The 20,351-nt window shown below is 43.1% G+C and overlaps 1 protein-coding gene across 1 annotated transcript in view; it reads right to left on the bottom strand.

The window, feature by feature from the left end:
- Positions 1-20,351, bottom strand: part of LAMA1 (laminin subunit alpha 1) — a 173,416-nt gene that overhangs the window by 84,039 nt on the left and 69,026 nt on the right. Inside the window, exons 8-18 of the mRNA XM_032293344.1 lie at positions 19,214-19,392; positions 18,459-18,564; positions 16,346-16,506; positions 14,771-14,911; positions 13,600-13,773; positions 12,026-12,127; positions 10,514-10,725; positions 8,828-8,939; positions 7,905-8,015; positions 1,952-2,079; positions 405-491 (exon numbers count right to left, since the gene is read on the bottom strand). Coding sequence (XP_032149235.1) covers positions 405-491; positions 1,952-2,079; positions 7,905-8,015; positions 8,828-8,939; positions 10,514-10,725; positions 12,026-12,127; positions 13,600-13,773; positions 14,771-14,911; positions 16,346-16,506; positions 18,459-18,564; positions 19,214-19,392 — 1,513 coding nt within the window. The remainder of the gene's footprint in view (positions 1-404; positions 492-1,951; positions 2,080-7,904; positions 8,016-8,827; positions 8,940-10,513; positions 10,726-12,025; positions 12,128-13,599; positions 13,774-14,770; positions 14,912-16,345; positions 16,507-18,458; positions 18,565-19,213; positions 19,393-20,351) is intronic.

Below are 20,351 nucleotides of genomic sequence, written 5' to 3' on the forward strand. Positions count from 1 at the left end.
TATATATATATATATATATATATAGGTATTTTTGTAGAAACCGGGTTTCACCATGTTAGTCAGGCTGGTCTCAAACTCCTCACCTCAAGTGATCCGCCTACCTACCTGGCCTCCCAAAGTGCTGGGATTACAGGCATGGGCACCATGCCACAGCCTATCGTTCTTGATGAGAAAGTCCAATCAGCCAGGGAAAAGAGTACCGTTCTTTAAAAATTCCCAGCAACGCTTAACATTAATTTTAAAAAATGAAATACTGATTGTTCTCAATGATTCTATGAAATAACAAGTATGCCTCAAACCTCAAAAACCACACTTAACAATGCATTTAAAAATAAACACATAGAATTCGTATTCAGTTTTAAAAATGTGAGCGCAGTGTTTTGAAGCCAGTGGATGCACAGTACCTCTCACACCAAGCTCCTGAGTAGCCCGGAGCACACTGGTCGCAAACTACTTCGTCGCCATCATTGAGGTGGCAGGTGGGGCTGAAACTGTCGAAACATTAGAAACAAACAAATTTTTCCAGTGAATGAAGCTGAATTTCTAAATACTGAAACTACTGAATTTCTACCACTCCTGTGATTAAAAACTTTCAGTGAGACCTGCTTGGCTCAGAACTCAGAGCCTCTGGTCACCCAGCCACTTTGTGAGCCCCAACCCCTCACCGACTCCTGGTCCCATGATCCGGGCACCGACCCTCGCTCCTCACTCCCTCCTCCCTACTCCTCTTGTTCTCAGCCCACAGCACGCCTGCTTCTCCCACCCTCTGCCTGGGTTAATGCAGCTTAGCTCCAGTGCCCAACCCCGCTGACGCTTCCTCCAGGAGGCCTGCTTGGGTGCTCCCGGGATGCTGGGTTCCCCGCCTCAGAGCCCTGCCCATACCAGGGCAAAAGTGAGCTCGCCCAAACCCAACATGGTCAGGAGGCTCTTGCAGCTCTCCAGAAACCACCTGCTGACTGAAGCCCCTTCAGACCCTATTCCTAAGCCCCAAAGAGCCTGTGCAGGGTGGATGACAGTAACCACCCCAGTTTCATTGCAAGTAACCCTGATTGCATCCTTTTTATATACTGGAATTTCAAATATAAATCCCTGGGGGAATTCTTTGAGAGTAGGTGGAGGAAGAATTCTAAGCGTTAAACCAGCGAGAGACAAAGAGGCTTTTAAGCTGTGGGTCACACCTGCCTCAGCATGATGACAAGGCCTGCCTCTCCTTCCACCCCCTTCCATGCCTTCTGTTTCATGGCCTGCTGCAATTCCTCAAATGGGCAGTGCCTGTTCCTGCTGCCATGCCATGGCATGCCCAGTTCCATCTGCCTGGAACACCCGTCTACACTGCCTGTGGATTTCCTTCTCCTGCAAGTCTAAGATAAGAGTTTCCTGCACTCACCTAGGTAGGCTGGACACTGCTCTCCCTCCACCCCACCATTTGGTGGGCAGGCCTCACTACAGTCACGGCCACACTGAGTCCCCTGGAGCCCACAGCCAGGTGAGAACAGTTTGCAATTCAGAACACCTGCTGTAAAACCCAGGACACAGTAGGCACTCCATAAATATCTGTTGAATCAATGAATGGATTCAGACTATTCTTTTTAGCCTCATATGTATGTATTTTGGGCATTAGATCAAAAACTCCGTAAGTCGAGGGGCAATGTTTTACTCCTCTCTGTATCTCTTCTACCTCCTAGCCCAGTGGATAACCAAGAAGAACCAAGAAGGAAAACAGCATACATAGGTCCTTGCTGGCACGCACCTTTTCTTGCCTACTTTAATACACCAAACTTTTGTTTACAAGAAAATAATCCACCCCTCTGTCTTTAACCCAAATCCATTGCCACTGGGCAAAATTTACACCCTTATTACACACAAAGTCTTTCTCTGAAGACATTAGTAGGCATCTGGGTGGGAATCCTGACCATGCCAGCAGGAACTGCTGATGAGGTCCGAGGCTTACTTGTTGGTGGCCATGGTGAGAGGGCAGGCGCAGGGCTGGCAGTCCCCAGGGGTCCCTCGGGAAGGCTCCCCGTAGAAGCCGGGCAAGCACTGCTCACAGTGGTCGCCGGTGGTGTTGTGCGCGCACGCCTAGGAACATGCACCAGAAGAATCAGCTCAGATTGTCTTAAAGGATTTTCATATTTATCTACAAGCAATTTGGAAGTCTAAGTGAAAAAAAAAGACAAAATTCTAAAACCAGTCACCAAACTCTAAGCTGTATGAGGAAGGCCTCCTGTTTTCAGATTAATATCAGCAAGTGTCATTTGCATAAATGAGAAACCTGAGGACTTTCTCTCTGACTGGTGAGCACGACAGGGGTGGAGGTGGAGGGTCAAGCCTTTGCAAACATGACAGCAAGTGCCGCTTCGGCCAGGCAGTCCGACTGCTCCCCCTAAGCGGAAATTCTGATGAAGAGTGGGATGTGCACGTGGTCTTAGAGTCTCCACCTCCAACTGTTTTTCACTTACAGAAGGAAAGAACAGTTCATATATAGTGGAGAAATTGACCAACACCTTGCCTGTGTAATCAGAATTAACATCGCCAGTGAGGGCCAGACAGACACTGGGACCCCCATTGGCAGCGCTCTGACTGACTCATCCTTGACCAAGTATTCCAGCCTGAATCATCCATGAGAAACAAATGAAGAGCCCAAAACCAAGGACATTAGATTTTTTTTTAAAATGATTATATTCTTCAAGATGCCAATAGCATAAAATACAAAAAAAAGGCAGTAGAAACATTTCCTATTAAAGAGCCTAAGAGATATGATGATAAAATTCGATACCTGATCCTAGCCAGGGGCCTGTGCTGGAGGGAAGAATGCTATACAGGCCATAATTGAGTCAACTGACAAAACTGAGAAGCAGGTGGTAGGTTAGAAAAAGCAGAGTATCAGCGTTGAATTTACTTTAGTTGATAAGTGTGCTGTGGTTATATAAGAGAAGAGCCTATTCTCATGATATACACACTGAAATGGCCATTGTCTATGCAACTTAAGCAGTTTAGAAAAACATATTGTAATTAGATAGGTAGACAGATAATGATATTAAGAAGGCAAAGGGGTAACAAGAGGGCAGTCTAGATTAATGGCAGGTGTTCTACCTACCATTCTTATTCTTACAAATCGTGGGTAAATTCCAAATTATTTCCAAATAAAGAGGTTTTCTTTTTTTAAATGGAGGATCAAAACTACTAGGCACGAGAAGCAAAAAAAGAAAAAGAAAATAAATCTATAATCAGGAAAAAAAAAAAAACCAGTCATTAGAAACATACCCAGAAATCACAGAGCCCATGGAATTGGCAGGCATTTAAAACGCTGTTATAGGCCAGGCGTGGCGGCTCACACCTGTAATCCCAGCACTTTGCGAGGCTGAGGCAGGTGGGTAACCTGAGGTCAGGAGTTCGAGACCAGCCTGGCCAACATGGAGAAACCTGTCTCTACTAAAAACACAAAAATTAGCCAGAAATGGTGGCTGGCACCTGTAATCCCAGCTACTTGGGAGGCTGAGATGGGAGGATTGCTTGAACCCGGGAGGCAGAGGTTGCAGTGAGCCAAGATCACACCTCTGCACTCCAGCCTGAGCAACAGAGCAAGACCCTGTCTCAAAACAAAAACGCTATTATAAACATGCTCAAAGTCTTGAAGGAAACATAAACACTTTGAAAAGAGAAATGCAAGATATAAAGTAGGACCAAGTGGGACGAAGTACTGAAGGGGTGGGCATCACATCAGAGTCAACACTGCAGGAGAAGAGACCAGTGAATTTGAAAACAACAGAAACTCAAATTCGAGGGAAAAACAACTTAAAAGAATCCAGCCTCCATCATCTGTGGATCAATGTCATGTGCAATTAGATTGGAGCTGGAAGGTGAAAAGATATTTAGTTAAAATTTTTTGTAACTTGTTAGCTACAAACTCACAAATTCCAGAAGCTCAATAAACCCCAGCATAAAGAAATCCACACCAACGCAGTCAGTGTTCAAACCCAGGGACACAGAGACCATCTTAACAGCAGGCAGGGAGAAAAGACAGAATAACACACAGAAATACGCAGATGACCACCAGCTTCTCAACTGAAGCCATGTAAGCCACGGCTAACAGAACAATTTTAAAGAACTGAAAGAGAAATCTGCAAAAATCAATTTCAAAATAGAAGGCTGAGTAAAGCCTTTTTCAGATAAAGGAGCATTAAGAGAATCTGTCAACCAGCAGATCTGCCCTAGAGAAAGGCTAACAACCCAGGCTGCAGAAAGGTGGTACCTACCCGAAGAAAGCGTGGATTTATACCAGTGAATGAAGAGCATTGGAAATGGTACATACGTGAAAAAATATGAAAAACGTTCCCCCTCATTTAAAACATTTTAAAAGAAAGTGCAGTTGTGCTGAACCCGGTGGACAGGAGGTATGCAGGAGCAAAGGGCAGGGGAGGGGAGGTGGGCACTGGGGCCAGGACCAGGCAGCACTGACCCCCGGGGCAGCGACAGGCTCCAGGAGAGCAGGGCTGCTCTGCACACCTGTGCGGCTGCTCCTCTTGGTGTGCACCTCGGCTCTCACTTTCCCTTGTCCCCTACACTTAGAGCCACGCATTCTACAGACTTTTATTGGTCATTTTACATCTAGCAATTTAAATAGTATTTTCAGTTTCTAAACCACACACATATCCATCATTCCTCAGGTTGATTCAAGTTTTCCCATCTATTACATTTAATTTGGAATTGTAAGCATTTGTTATTACATCCATTTTACCCCAGGGCTTCACCAGTTTTACTCAGGGTTACCCTAGACCAGAGCATCTAAACTGGAATGGGAATATATTAATAAATGCCCCTGGGTTACCTGTAGATTCTGATTCAGGGGGTCTGAGATGGGGCCTGAGTTTCTGCACTTCTAGCAAGCTCCCAGGCAGTGCCCCCATTGCTGGTCCTCAGACAACAGGGTCTTAGACCTTTTTTGCTTCCCATCCTTCTTAGGACCTTGATTTTGATAATGAATCCAAATTAATTCAAGATGTGGTTGGGCACAGTGGCTCACACCTGTAATCCCAGCACTCTGGGAGGCAGAGGCAGGTGGATCACCTGAGGTCAGGAGTTCGAGACCAGCCTGCACAACATGGTGAAACCCCCGACTCAACTAAAAAAATAAAAATAAAAAAAAAAAAAAAAAAGTAGCCAGGCACAGTGGTGGATGCTTTAATCCCAGCTATTTGGGAGGCTAAGGCAGGGGAATCACTTGAACCTGGGAGGCAGAGGTTACAGTGAGCCCAGATCGTGCTACTGCACTCCAGCCTTGGAGACAAGAGTGAAACTCTGTCTCAAAAAAAAAAAAAAAAAAATGCAACTGTTCTTAGTAAAGGGTTAAATGGTTGAGCTAAAAGTATTCTGCACAATAATTGCAATTTCATTTTTAATTATTTGATAATGCTCATTTGGGAGATGTCTATGGTCTGTTTTCTTTGACAGAGGAGTCAGATTGTGCTCCTTCTCTTCAGGGAAACTAATGTGCAGTTCTGTTGAGGGTCTGTTTCAGTGTGTTTTCAGGTGTGTGCCACCAGCCCTTTACCCGACTGTCCTTGTCAGTGGATCTGGTATGCGAAGGAGTAAGACTGTTTCTCTCCTTGAGGAAGAAAAACATCTCTCGATTGAAAAAAGAAAGACATGAGAGCCCAAGACATGCTCAATTTCCCCACTCTCTTTTCTAACTCACGCCAAGCTGCAAGGAAAAGAAACAGATTTCTCCTTCTAACACAGGACAGAGAGAGCACAGAGAGAAAACAGGGGCTCTAAGAGAAACTGGAACCTTGCCTCTAATGTACTGTAAATAAACAATCAACTCCTGGAAACTAGATGGTTATATGCAAGGCCCAGGGCTATGAACCACTACATAAAAGGAAGAATTAAAGGCTTCTTTTAACAATTGATTAGAAAAAAGGCAAAGTTAGATGAAACAGATAAATGATGCTACTACATTGTTTGTATTTCCTTAAATTCTAATATAATTTTTTTTTAATTTTTGCCCCTCTGAAACATTAGTTGTTAAACATCGGGAAAATAGTAATTTTAGAGTGGAAAAGCCTGGCAGACATCACCTAATTCAAGTGACCCACATTCACAGCCGCAGGAAGAAGACACAATGATATCATATCCCTCTGGTGGCAATGAGAGGGCACAGCACCTCCATGTCTTCTGGCCAAAAATGCATCACCTCAACCTAGTCATAGGAAAGCATCAGACAAGCCCTGGCGGAGGGACATTCCGCAGAATGACCAGTGCTCTTCAAAAGCGCCATAGTCATGAAGGACAAGGAAGCTGAGGAACTAGTTGTCCCAGAGGAGAGGAGGCTAAGGAGACAAGGTCATTGAATGGTATGGCATCCTGGGTTTGATCCTAGAAAAAGAAAGGAGCATGAGTGGAAAACTGATGACATCAGAAAGTGGAGTGGAGTTCAGGTAATCCCATTGTGCCCCTTCTTCATTTTGATAACTACACTCTGGCTATGCAGGATGGCAGCATTAGGGGATACTGGGGGAAGGTTACCCCAGAACCCGCTGTACTTTTGTAACCCTTTCATAGCTCTTTGGAAGTCTAAAATTATTTCCAAAACATGTTTAAATCTACAAAATTATTATTTATTATAATTAAAGCTTTCAGGCCAGTTGCTATTCAGCATTTTCACGATGAGCATATACATTTGTAAACATATATTAATGGACACATGAGAGACCACAGCCTGCTGTCCCCCAACCCCACCCCACCCCAAATGCTGGCAGGAGGTCTTGCAAACCCAAATGGCAAAGGAAAGGAGGTGAAAAAAGCAATGACCTCATTAAGCGGTTGGCAGCTGTGCACCTGAGGAAAGCGATCCTGGAGGGGCTGAGTCTGCCTGAAAACCGCCCCTTCGTGCAATTCCTACAGAAGCTTTGCTTACAGAACAAAGGGCAAAATTAAAACTTTACTTACAGAATAAAGAAAAATGAATCTAGATATAATAAGCCATCCTGGGCATCATTCTGAGATCTTCTCCCTGGGCCTGGTAATTAAGTTTTTCTAACTCTGTGACTCAGTCAATCCCTTTTGGAAAAAGCATGAACATTTCCCCTCCAGGTGACCAGGGTACAGCTGATTAGCATATGCAGTCACTCCACCTCTGCGGATCGAACCCATGAGACCCCAGAGTGTGGCCTGGCTTCAAAGAATACAGCCTAGAAGAATTCCTGATTGAAGTTAAAAAACAATTCCTGCCCCATTCCTGCCCCATAGTTCATCCTCAAGACTACCTATTTCTTAAGCCCTGTTTCAACTCATATTGCGTGAAAGAGGTACCTGTTTCATGAATTTATCCCAACTAACTATAAAGCATGATATATGTGTGATTATATTTTATTCATCTTCTTATGGTATATTACGTAATATCATGTTAAAAAAAAATACTAGCATTGCCTGTGGCCTCAGCTACTTGGAGGGTTGAGGCAGGGGGACCACTTGAGCCCAGACGGTCCAGGACTGCAGTAAGCGGCGTTGGTGCCACTGCACTCCAGTCTGGGTGACGAGGTAAGACCCTGCCTCAAATAAATAATTAACAGCACTTCCATCTCAAAGATCCTATCCTTTTTATGCAATAAGTGGACATTTTCTACCGTTCTATGGCTTTATAGCCTCAGCAAAAAATAAAAGTTACTTTATATTGTTCTCATAAAGAAACTATAATGAAACTTTATGTCCCTTTTCCACGATTGCCAAAGTAAAACACAGGAAACATTTCATGATATGAGCTTAGATCTGTAAATTTTCTTCGGGGTCTATGAGGCCAGGCTTATTCCATGGAGGAAGCACTTTTAAAAAAAAAAATCACTTGTACACAGCAAATGGCTCTGAAGTGGGAGGAGAGGGCACCTGGGCTTCAGTGAGGGACTCACAATGCAAACGCCGTGAACATCGCACTCAGCTGCATGGTCGTGGCATTCACAGGGCTGACAAATTCCTCCAAAGAGTATTCCATCCACTCGGTAATAGCCAGAGAGGCACGACTGCAAGAGAAGGGCAGGTCATCCTCCTTCCACTACGTGACAAACATAAACTGCTCAGTTGCCTATGAGTACAGAAATGTCTTTCTTTTTTCTCAAACATCCTTACTGAGGTATCATTTACACGCTACAAAATTCTCCCATTTTAAGTGTACAATTCAATGATTTGTAGTTAAAAAATACTTACTGAGCTGTGGACCATCACCATAATCCAGTTCCTTATTTCTTTTTAAAGGCAGAAACATACACACACACACTTAATGGTTGTGCGATGAGTCTTATCGTCTATTCTTGTTATGGTATTAGTATCAATACATTTGTCCAAGTAATTTCAAAATATTTTTAGCAACAGATTTATTGAGGATTGCAGGTGGATTTTCATTTATTTCACATGGAAGGTGGAGCCCACCAAAGTAAACCAGCCAAGGGCCACAGAAGGTCTGAAAGTAGGCCTGGCTTGTCTAAAGCTGCCGGGGTCACATTCTGGTGATCTGCAAATGTTCAAATATGATCAAGTTCCATCCTCCTTAGAAACATGGTCAATGGCACGGGTATTTCAAGTTTCCTGTTGACTAAGGCAGGAGGGCAGCACTAAGTCAGAATATTGCCTGGTGCCCCAGCCCATCCCTGGTGGAGGAATCTGATTTTTTTAAACAATGTGACTTCTAATATTTCTATTGCCCCCAAAAGTCTGAGCCAACCATTGGGTTGCTAAAGCCGAACTTCAAATGTTTGCCGTGACATCACCTTCAGTATACTGTTTTCCCCTCAGGAAGGAGTGAAAGGAAAAAGACAGAAGAGAGGAGAAGCGTCACCTCACAGGAGGTCCCCGTGTAGCCTTGAGGACATTCACAGTGTTCCACTTCAGCAGCCATTGCCAGGTCGATGGCATTAGGGCTGGCTATGTCCAAAGAGACGGACTCCAACCTACAAACAGATTGCTATGTGACTCACATGCCCACAAACACATCTCACCCCTCAATGAAGATGGGCTCCTGAAAGATTTAAATCCAATAAAGGGGCGATGTGATTTTTGTAAATAACTAAAGGTCTTTCACAATCATATGATCTCCGGGAGCCATCATTATTCCCTGGAAATGCCTTCAGAGACGTGCTATTGCCCACAGACTGCTGTGGGAAAGGTCTGGTGTTGTTTATTTGGGGTGGAAGCACCTCAGAAAAATTAGCCCATTCAATTATCACAAATACAAAGATTATCCTTAAATATAATCATGGTATGCTTGTGTTAGGTGCATACAACTATTGTTTTATTTTCTTTTTTTGAGACAGTCTTGCTGTGCCACCCCCACTGGAGTGCAGTGGCACGACCTTAGCTCACTGCAACCTCCGCCTCCTAGGTACAAACAATTCTCATGCCTCAGCTTCCTAAGTAGCTGGGACTACTGGTGTGCCTGACCATGCCTGGTTAATTGTTCGTTTGTTTGATTTGAGACAAAGTCTCGCTATGTGTCCAGGCTGGGATGCAGTGGCGCGATCTTGGCTCACTGCAACCTCCGACTCCCAGGTTCGAGGGATTCTCCTGCCTCAGCCTCCCCAGTAACTGGGATTACAGACACGCGCCACCATGCCCAGGTAACTTCTGTATTTTTAGTAGACACAGAGTTTCACCATGTTGGCCAAGATGATCTTGATCTCCCAACCTTGTGATCCTCCCTCCTCGGTCTCCCAAAGTGCTGGGATTACAAGCGTGTGCCACCGCATCTGGCCTGGCTGCATACAATTTTATGCTTGGCACAGCATTGTCAGAAATCGCCCTCCTCAAAGTAATAAAATGACCAACAATGGATACATTCACTTAAATGGACTGTGTAAAAACTAAGACCATGGCCAGGCACGGTGGCTCACACCTGTAATCCCAGAACTTTGGGACGCTGAGGCAGGCAGATCACCTGAGGTCAGGAGTTCGAGACCAGCCTGACCAGCATGGTGAAACCCCATCTCTACTAAAAATACAAAAATTAACCAGGCGTGGTGGCTTAGCACCTGTAATTCCAGCTACTTGGGAGGCTGAGGCAGGAGAATTGCTTGAATCTGGGAGGTGGAGGTTGCAGTGAGCCGAAATCATGCCACTGCACTCCAGCCAGGGCAACAGAGCGAGACTCCCTCTTAAAATAAAAAAAAAAGAACTAAGGCCATTAACTAAGACTATTACCATTAGGATAGTGAGAACCAGGAGCAACATGCAATATGGTCCGGACAATTGCTAACTCATTGGGCATTTTCCAGAAACCCTCTTTGAAAGTTTCTGATCCTAATGTCAAGTCTGTCTTCTACTGGACTCGCTTGTTGTGGACAATTGTTCTTATGTTTTCAATAAAATTACATTTATAAACTTAATGATTTTTAAGATAGCCAGTTTCTTTAGCTGTGTCCTTAATATAATGCATGTAAAATATATTGAGCTTAAAATATATATTAACAAATAAGGATAAAATTGAAGTACCTTCCCCATAAGTTTTTCCTCCATTTTCAATACATACCTGTAAAGAGCCATTTTTGCAGAATTGTAGTTGGCTCTGATCAAAAGATGTGTCACATTGGCAAGGACAGTCATCAGTTGGTCACGATCAATCTGCTTTTTGCTGCTAAAATCTCGGAAGTTCTCAGGCACAATCCCAACCACATTTAGGTACTCTTCATAGGGTTGCAGCGACAGACCCTCAGCCTGCGTGCCTAAAGTGAGTCCATTCCCCTAACATTTAAAAACAAGAGAAAAGATTTCTGTCATTTAATTTAATGATAAAATAAAAAATCAAATCGAATTTTGGATTCAGCAACATGGTTTTTCATTGGTGCCTAGAGTCTTGTGGCGAACATGTAATGGTGCGTATAGCTCTTGGCCCAGAAGTATCAGAGAAAAGATGTTTCATTGTATTCTTTGTAGAGGGGTTCTGGTAACAAACTGAAAGGCTGTGTACTTTGCTGGGATCTTGGAAAAGAAATAAAGTCATGCAGTTGCCCACAGCTTTTATCAAAGCAACCCACCTGACACCTCTAATCTTTGACTAAAGTACAGAAGTAGAAAAAGTGCATAACAGCTCCAGCTTTTCATCAACCTGCTGTTAACGACAGTGATTTACCGTGTGTGTCTGCAATTGTTCGGGCTGGAGATGGAAGTGCAGATAGCTCCAGGTGAAAGGACATGAGAGACAAGAACCTGGAGTGGTTTCTGCCCAAACGTGCCCCCGACCCCGGGACATTACCACGTGGGGAGCCCTCCTGAGTGGAGCTGAGCTAGGTCTTTTTATGGAAACTGAGGATGTGGGAATGGAGACGGAGGCTGAGGACAAAAATGCAACATATCTACTGTCCTTTACTGCCAAGCACTGCCTAATCCATTCATCTGAGAGGCAAAGTGGCATGGGGAAGAGGGGACTTAAAAGAGTGGTAGATTCAAGGTCAGAACAAAAATTTGTCTCCTTTTTACTTATTTTTTTTTTTTTTTTAGAGATAAGCTCTCTCTTTGTCACCCAGGTTGGAATACAGTGGTATGATCATAGCTCACTAAAACCTTGAACTCCTGCACTCAACCATCCTCTTGCTTCAGCCTCCCGAGTACCTGGGATTACAGGTACGTGCCACAGTGCCTGGCTAAGATCTTTTGGAAGAGGAGGTCTCACTGTGTTGCCCAAACTGGTCTCAAACTCCTGGCCTCAAACGATCCTCCTGTCTCAACCTCCCAAAGCATTTACATTATAAGCATAAGCCACCAAACCCAGCTCCCTTTCCTTTTTAAATGTGAAAAGATGGGCACACCCTGGGGATAAAGAGAAGAGCCGCAGGTGCTGTCCTGAGGCAACTCCAGAAACAGGCTCAAAGACAGATTCTCATAGTCACTGTCTCAGTTGTCCATACACAAGGCCAGGCTCCGCTGAATGGCCACCTGGCCACCAGCTCCTTGCTGGGATGGCCTCACCTAGTCACTTTCAGTCATAAACTATCATCCCACTAAGCCCTAAGCTCTATAGCAAAATCAAAGCAAAAACAATCACCTTAATGATGACGTCAGTGTGTGACATGAGGTTACTGTCTACCGTCTCCACTGGAATATCGTAAGACACCGTGTATTTCAGGAATCCACCAAATGCAGTCAGCTGAAATGTTTAAGTGAGAATGAACACGAAAGAGGAAAACAATCACAGCAACAATCAAGTAAGAGGGAGTGGTCACTGGGATCCATCTGCAAACAACTAGGCTGCCAGCTATCCCCATGGCCATGACAGGCAAGGAAATTCACATTAAAGGCAGTGAAAGGGAAGTATATTTATAAACGTTTTGTTTAATCAATATCACCAAAATGCAGGACATTGTTTGAAAGCACAGAAGAAAAATGCACTCTGTTAGAGACCACAAGGTAAATCACCATAAACTTTTGTTAATCACACAATAGAGATTTACTTCACTTAAGTAATTTAGGGGACGAGGAGTTTGACCCACGTCTACAATCTCCACATTTGATTTCAGCATCCTCCTTGTAGGACAACAGAGAACATGTTTGATTTGCTAGTTAGAGAAAGGACTAAAGGTATCTCTTCTGATAAGATGTCCTTCAATATAAAATAAAGATTTTCTTTATGATGGGTAAGTGACAGCAATACAGTGTTTGGAACCCAATTTTGCACCATAAATTTGGAGAGGTGATATCAAAAGAAAAAAATCATTGAACTTTGCTGATAAAATCATATAAATAGTTGCAGGATTATAATTTGATGGAAAAAAACAAACATTTTCAAAAATAAATACTCCTTAAAAATACATAAAACAAGCTTTAAAATTAAAATATAACTATCAAATTAAATAGAAGTGTTCCAAGCTACGAGACTACACTAGCATGCAAGTGTGCCATTACTTTAAAGCAAAACAAACCCCCAGTAAGGTAAGCAGGGAGCTACAATAATTGAGATGGATTCCAGAGAATAAATTTCAGATCAATCAGAATCTGGAGAGTTGTGGCATAACTGGGGAGGGGGAATGGGAACATATCATTGCAAGGAAGGTTCAACCCTACAAACCAACGTCCACATTGCAGAAGCAACATTATGCATTTTCTTGAAACATAACAAAAGCAGAAATTATTCCATCTGTTCCTAAATGTAAACTTCAGATGAGCACAGCCTGCCATGATATTGAAACTGAGTGAGCACCACAGCAGTTCCATTGCTGGAACCTTCCCTGAACTGTTTTCTATAGGCCAGGCCCTCCACTAAGCCCTGGAAGTGCTCAGCTGAGCCTATGGCAAACGAAACCAAGCGGGATGTGATGGACACTTCATCAACAAGTGGTCCAGGGACCCAGGAAGTTTATCTCAGAGATGGGAATGAGGCTTCACCACACACACTGCTCGGAAACCAGAACAGAAGAGCAGAAGTTCTTATTTGAAGATACAACATAAAGTCTAACAAGTCTAGAAAACCTGCATATCATCAGATGCAAGCACAGGCTGTGAAATGCTGTCCGACACTCAGGTGCCCTATAAGGCTACCTATGGTGCAAACAGCACAAGTTCTTTCTCAGTGTTCCCTGAGATCTTTGTTGGAGATGTCACTACCTGCAGAGACACACGCACCTTATTTCCGAGGTAGGCCTCGGGCGCTGCCCAGTAGTACCTGGGCGCCAGCCTCTGCATGACTGCGGTGTTGTTGATGCTGACCTGGTGGTGTCCGCCCAGCACATCTTGCTGAGACGGGATCTTCCTGGAACTGATCAAGTCGGTGACCAGCCACCCAGACATATTGTTCACCTTAAAAAAAAATCAAGAATGTTGATGTATGAAATAGAACTTACCTTAGATTTCACCCAGTGCAGCAGTAATATTTTCACAATGAAGAGACGGGCCAGAAAGCTTCTCTAGGGATGGCATTAACGAAACACCCGTGGCTGTTGAACCTCATGACCCTTGACCCTTCCAGTAGTAAAGAACCAGGCAGCCTGAGAACAAGTCTCACTACCCAAATCCAGACCCAGTATAAGCAAATAAATGAGCAAAACTATAAAGGTCACGGGTATAAACTTCAGATTTAAAACAGCAAAGAGCATCATAAATGCAGTAAGTGAAACGTCTGTTGCTAATTCTGACTCCCTCTTCTTCATTGCTTCCTGCTTTTTACCCAAATGCTGAAAAATGTACAAAGATAACGTCTAGATCTTATACTCCCAATGTGTCACCTACATGGAAGTGACGGTACTCCCCTCAGTATGGTGGCCACAGCAGTCACCAGTGGGCAGCCATCACACCGTCTCCACTTCTCCTAGCCACCACTGAACACCCCTCTTGAGCCCATCACCCCAGAACTCCCCGTTCCCAAAACAACTTGCCTGCATTCATAAACCCTGTACCACCTGCTGCCGTTCCCACCCTTGCCACTGGAGGGCCTGGAAGATTCCCCTGGCCCCATGGCCTGCTGTGCTCCCTGGCCTGACAGTAGCAGGGGCAGGTGGGGTGAGATCTGACCTCCCTACCAAATCCATTTCCCCACAGAAGAAACTGAAATATGACATGTTCTCCAGTGCCACATCATCCTGTTTTTTCTACAGAGAAATGTGTGTGGGAGTAAGCACATGACCTATAAAGAAACTTGAGGGGCAGAGGGCTGCCTTTGACCCAGGTTGGTGTCACTGCAAAGGGATGAGAGTGGTGTCACTGGGGAAGTCATCCTCATTTCTCCTAACACGGCTCGTGTGAGCTTGCGCAATATGACCTGCTCATTAAATCCCGCCACAGAGATAGCGCCTCCCACCTGGCCAACAGGCCAAGAGAGGCTGCTGCAGACATCAGAAACGCCAAAGCAGAAGCACTCGGAGCAGCCCTGGGGGTTTTTCTCCTTCAAGTTGTAGAATCCTGGCTTGCAGCGATCACAGGCTTTCCCCTCGACGTTTTCCTGTAAGTTGGGGTAAAAGATTAGCTTTCGAAACCAATGTGTCCAGAGAGAATAAAATGACATTAACAAAACAGGCAGTGGTCCACAGAGACAGGTAAATAAACGTCCAAAGTAAAGTTGAGGCCTCATAAAGTCAACATTTCCAGAACAGAGATTTTGAAATATATATCATTTGATTTTGCAGTTAAGAACAAGGCTGAACATCTTAGAATTCGGTCATTAAATTTAAATTGTTTTGTTTTGTTTTAAATCTTCCATTTTCACTGATCTTTCAAGCATTTCAAAATCTGAAGAGAGCTATAGAATTTTCTGTCTTATTCGTAAATGCTCAAGATTATTTCCAGTCATATACATATGTGCCTAAGATTGCACAGGTGGGAATACACACATAGGTACAATGGAATGTCCTATGCATTATGAGAAAATTGTTATTATTATAAGGCCAAATAAAACCCCTCACTGGCACCACATTAATGCATTTCTTATGACTATTCAACTCCTTTTTAAGAGAAACTCAAAATAACATATCTGCCTTTAATTGGTATTCTTAGAAATTTAATGTTAATCTGGTTCTCCTCCAAATACAAAGCTGGAAAAGGATGTCATAGAATTAAGCCAGTGGTCCGTAGCATCTCTTTGGCAACTACTCAACTCAGCCTCTGTTGGTTGAACGCAGTCATAGATGATAGATAAGCAGGCTGGGCGTGGTGGCTCACGCCTGTAATCCCAGCATTTTGGGAGGCTGAGGTGGGTGGATCACAAGGTCAAGAGACCAAGACCATCCTGTTCAACATGGTGAAACCCCGTCTCTATGAAAAATACAAAAAATTAGCTGGGCTGTAGTCCCAACTACTCGGGAGGCTGAGGCAGAAAAATCACTTGACCCTGGGAGGCGGAGATTGCAGTGAGCCGAGATCATGCCACTGCACTCCAGCCTGGGCGACAGAGCCAGAGTCCATCTAAAAAAAAAAAAAAAGAAAAGAAAACGAAAATGCATAAGCAAATGGATACAGATCTGTTCCAATAAAACTTTGGTCACACAAACAGGCAGTGTGTTGGATTTGGCCTATGGGCTATATATAGTTTACCAACTCTTGCTTTAAAGAAAGAACCCAGAGATGAGGCCCACAGAGGGAGGTGGGAATATAAACGTATGCAGTGTTTGGTGTCCTCTAGGAAGTCACAGAAATGCCTCTGGAATATATAACCATTGCCAGAGGCACAAAAAAAGCAAGCCAAATGCCCATGTAAGTCCAAGCACATACAATACAGCCAACTGGGTGTGGTTCATAATGGTTCGCAGAAGGGGCAAGGGGAGTTCTGCTTAAGCCTTACCACTTTGCTCAAGAACAAATCATTGGAGCCAATGAAAAACACTCCTTTTCCAAAGAAGCTCAAAGGATGCTCAGGAGTATCTCTGACCGCCCCACTTACCTTACAAAGGCAGGGCCCTGTGCAGGGCTCATCATTGGCACTGCCCACTGGGTTGCACCCACAGGGAACACAGCTCGGGTAATCCTTATAGCCAAGCTGGCAGTGATCACATTTTTCTCCTGCATAGCCTTCCTTACATGGGCACTGACCCGGCCACTTCCCTAGAAAGACAACAATGGCAATGACCCAACAGGAAGGCAAAAGAAGTTTCAAGCAGGGGTTGGCAAACATTTTCTGCAAAGGGTCAGAGAGTGTCTATTTTAGGCTTTTTGGCCTCAGAGCCTCATTTGCAGTCTCAGCTCAGCCATTATTATTCAAACACGGCCATAGAGAATACACAGGCAAATGGCTATATCTCCGTTCCAATAAGACTTTATTCATGAAGAACAGGCAGCGTGCTGGATTTGGCCCATCGGCCATAGTTTGCCGACTCGTTGTTTAAAGAAAGAAAACAGAGATGAAACCCATGGAGGGAGCTGGGAATAAAAAATGGTACAGTGACTTTGGAAAACCCTTTGACACTTCTTCAAAATGTTTAGCATAGAGTTACCACAGGATGCAGCAATTGCACTCCTAAGTAAACACCCAATAAAATAAAAACATATATCCACAAAACACTTGCACATGAATGTCCCGAGTAGCATTATTCATAGTAGCCCCAAAGCGGAAGCAATTCAAATGTTCATCAACTGATAAATGGATATATAAAACATAGTATGTCCATACTATGACATATTATTTGGTAATTAAAAGGAATGAAATACTGATACATGCTACAATACGGATGACCTTGAAAACATACTAAATGAAAGAAGCCAGTCACCAAAAACCAATATATATGGTTCCATTTCTATGAATGTTCACAATAGCTAAATCTGCAAAAAAAAAAAAAAAAAAAGCTGGTTAATAATTGTCAGGGGCTGGGAGAAGAGCCTGGAGGAAAGTAAAAGTGACAGCTAGTTCGTAAGAGGCTTCTTTACAGGGTGATGAACATGTCCAACTCTTAGATTGTGGTGATGGTTGCACCAATACACCAAAACAAGGAATTATAGACTTCAAGCAGGAGAACTGTATCATTGCAAATTATAAAACTGTTTTGTAAAAGAAAAACACAGAGGCATGTGGCAGAGAGCAGCATGTACTATCTTTTTTTTAGTGTCAGCGCTGAAACCTTCCGGCTGTGTCTTCTCGGCCACGTTTCTGAACTGCTCTGAGCTACGGTTTCCTTGCCTATAAAGTGAGTTAAGTAATTTCTATCTGCTATGGTTGAAAAGTTTAAATGATATATATTTTTAAATGAACTCAACTGAGGGTAAATGTCACCACCACTATCACAACCATCATCTTTGTCATTATCATCATCATCACATCATCAGTTGCATATAAGAATCCAGTCAGTTGAGTAATTTACCCTACCCATTCCTGGGGGCCCTATCCATCCCTGCTGGTCAATATCCATTTTAACTGCCAGTGGCTGAGAATTTGATAGGGTTACAGGAGTCTTTGAACAGACACAATCTATGCAGGAGACTCTGATATTTGCAAGTCAATTTGCCAGTTTTTGAAATGGAAAGAACTCTGACATTTACCAAGTTAACCAGAGGACTTGCTTGCTCGGTGAAATGATATATGCCAAAGCCCTCCAAATGTCTTCTAAAAGCTAAGCAGAGCAATGCTATTTACTGTGTTCCACAAATGGCTTTAAAATGAGCCTCACTTCTTCTTTCATCCAGTGCTCAATTATCTGCTCAAATGTCATTGCATCACCCCAACACTGTCACCTCATTACCCCATCACCCTCCATTCATGAGTCCTAATTTTGCTTTATGTCCACGACAATACCTCTCGACCTGGCATTATATCACCCATGAACTTGTTTTTTTAGTGTTTCCATGAGCAGGGACTTTGACTACCTTGTTAGGTACATATTCTCAGGTCGTCAAAAACTGCCTGACACATAGTAGGTGCTTGATACATGTTTGGTGAACAAAAGAATCAATAAAGAATCATGTTACCAACTGCCTACATAATGGTAATAGTTCCAGTATGTGCAAATATTCCACACACACACACAAAATCAACTACAAGCACAAGAAATGAATCAAGTACTTACCATTGTGTAGGTCAGAATGGCGGTCATCCTTAATACAGACAGAACTGAGGGACCCCACAGGGTCACAGTCACAGGCGCGGCAAGGCTCATCCTCATAAGGAGACACCTGAAAGGCAGAGGTTGCCCTGATTATCTTACTAGAAATAACAGCAATGTTCACAATAGTATCAATAAGAAGGTGTTGGCTTTTTACTCAAGATGGGACTATTACAATGATTTTGTGCATGGGGGTGGGGAGTAGGTTTCAGGAAGACAAAGTGATCTCAAGCCAGGAAGCCCAAACATTTTTTTATGGTGACAGTAGTTAGTACCATTAGCAAAGCACCATCCGTTTCCATTATCCCTGCTATCCAGCCCCCCCTCACTCTGCTGTCGCTCAGAGCCACCTTATAACCAGACCACCACAGGGCCCATGTAAGAACTACATATCAAGGCAATTAACATCTCCTACAGGCAAGAGACAGCTGGTTTAGTTATGGCTGAATTTTCATGTCTACAGTTGGTATTATGACCCACGATTACATAGCTAATGGGCCCCTGAATTCAAGTTAAATAACAATGACTGACATCCTACTTTGAGCAAGGAAAGCAGGACACATAGAGTAGGAAATACATATATAAAAACTCTACCAGCATAACAAGGATATAAATGAAATATTACAAAAGTCTCCAATACAAAGGTTAAGACTTGGCAAAGTCTCCTTTCTACCCGGGGAAGATGATGAAGATCAGCTATGGCAAAGAAATACTCTTACTTTGTGTGGTCTATAATATCCATCAATACAGGTTTCACAGTTGATTCCCATGGTGTTCTGCAAGCAATTTATGCAGACCCCTCCTCCTCGGAACTGTCCAGCAGTATTCAAACTTTCCTTCTGCTTTGCCACGCTTTCATCATAGTAACAATCTTTGGCTTTATTGTGACAATTACATGCTAGAAGAATATTTTAACATAGTTTATTTACACAGCATGCCTTATAGGAAGAAAACACTTAACCTCCCTAAGTGAGTTCTATAACTCTAGGCTAAATTAAAATCCCAGAATAAATAATTTTAATAAGATACAGGTATACTATGGAGGACAACTGGGAAGAGCTACTAATGTCAAAATAATAAATGCGCATACCCATTTGATCCAGCAAACCGTCTCCTAGGACTATATTTTACAGAAAAAGTACTTGCCCATTTGGGAAGGACATATACAGGGTTAATCACTGCACCATTGTTTGTGTGGACAAGAGAGTAGCAACCATCAAAATACTCATCCATAGGTGGTTGTTTAATAAATTATACTACATTTGTATAATGGAACTCTGTGCAACTGTTTTTAAAAACAGCATTTCAAATTGCTAATATAGAAAGAATTTCAAGACACATTGTTAAACATAAAAAGTGATATGTACAATGGCATGCATAGTACATGGTCTTCTGTGTAAGAACTGTATTGGCTGCAGGGATATATTAATGTATGCTTTATATGCATAACAATTTTAGGAAGGACATACTAGAAAATAATAAAAAGTGCAAAGGAGGGAGATGAAGTGGAAGTCATGCTTTTTACTATATACTTTTACATATTGTTAGATGTAGGAATCTTGTGAATATATTGCCTATTTAAAAATTAAATCCAAATCGATACAGGATATACAACCTGGCAGATCCCATGGTAAAACATAAAATTAAATTAATACAGAATAATAGGCTATATGGGAAGGGGGACTTTTAAATAAAATAGCAAACCCACAAAGATACATTTAGCCACAACAATTGAATTTTTTTTTTTTTTTTTTTTTTTTTAGGGGGTGTTTCTATCGTTAACCACGCGGGGGTGCAAGGGCGCGAGCTCGGCTCCCCCCACCCCCCCCCCCCCGGGGGTACGGGATTCACCCCTGC

Source organism: Sapajus apella, unplaced genomic scaffold (assembly GCF_009761245.1).
Source record: "Sapajus apella isolate SASKATOON/1434 unplaced genomic scaffold, GSC_monkey_1.0 scaffold29, whole genome shotgun sequence".
Lineage (NCBI taxonomy): Eukaryota > Metazoa > Chordata > Mammalia > Primates > Cebidae > Sapajus > Sapajus apella.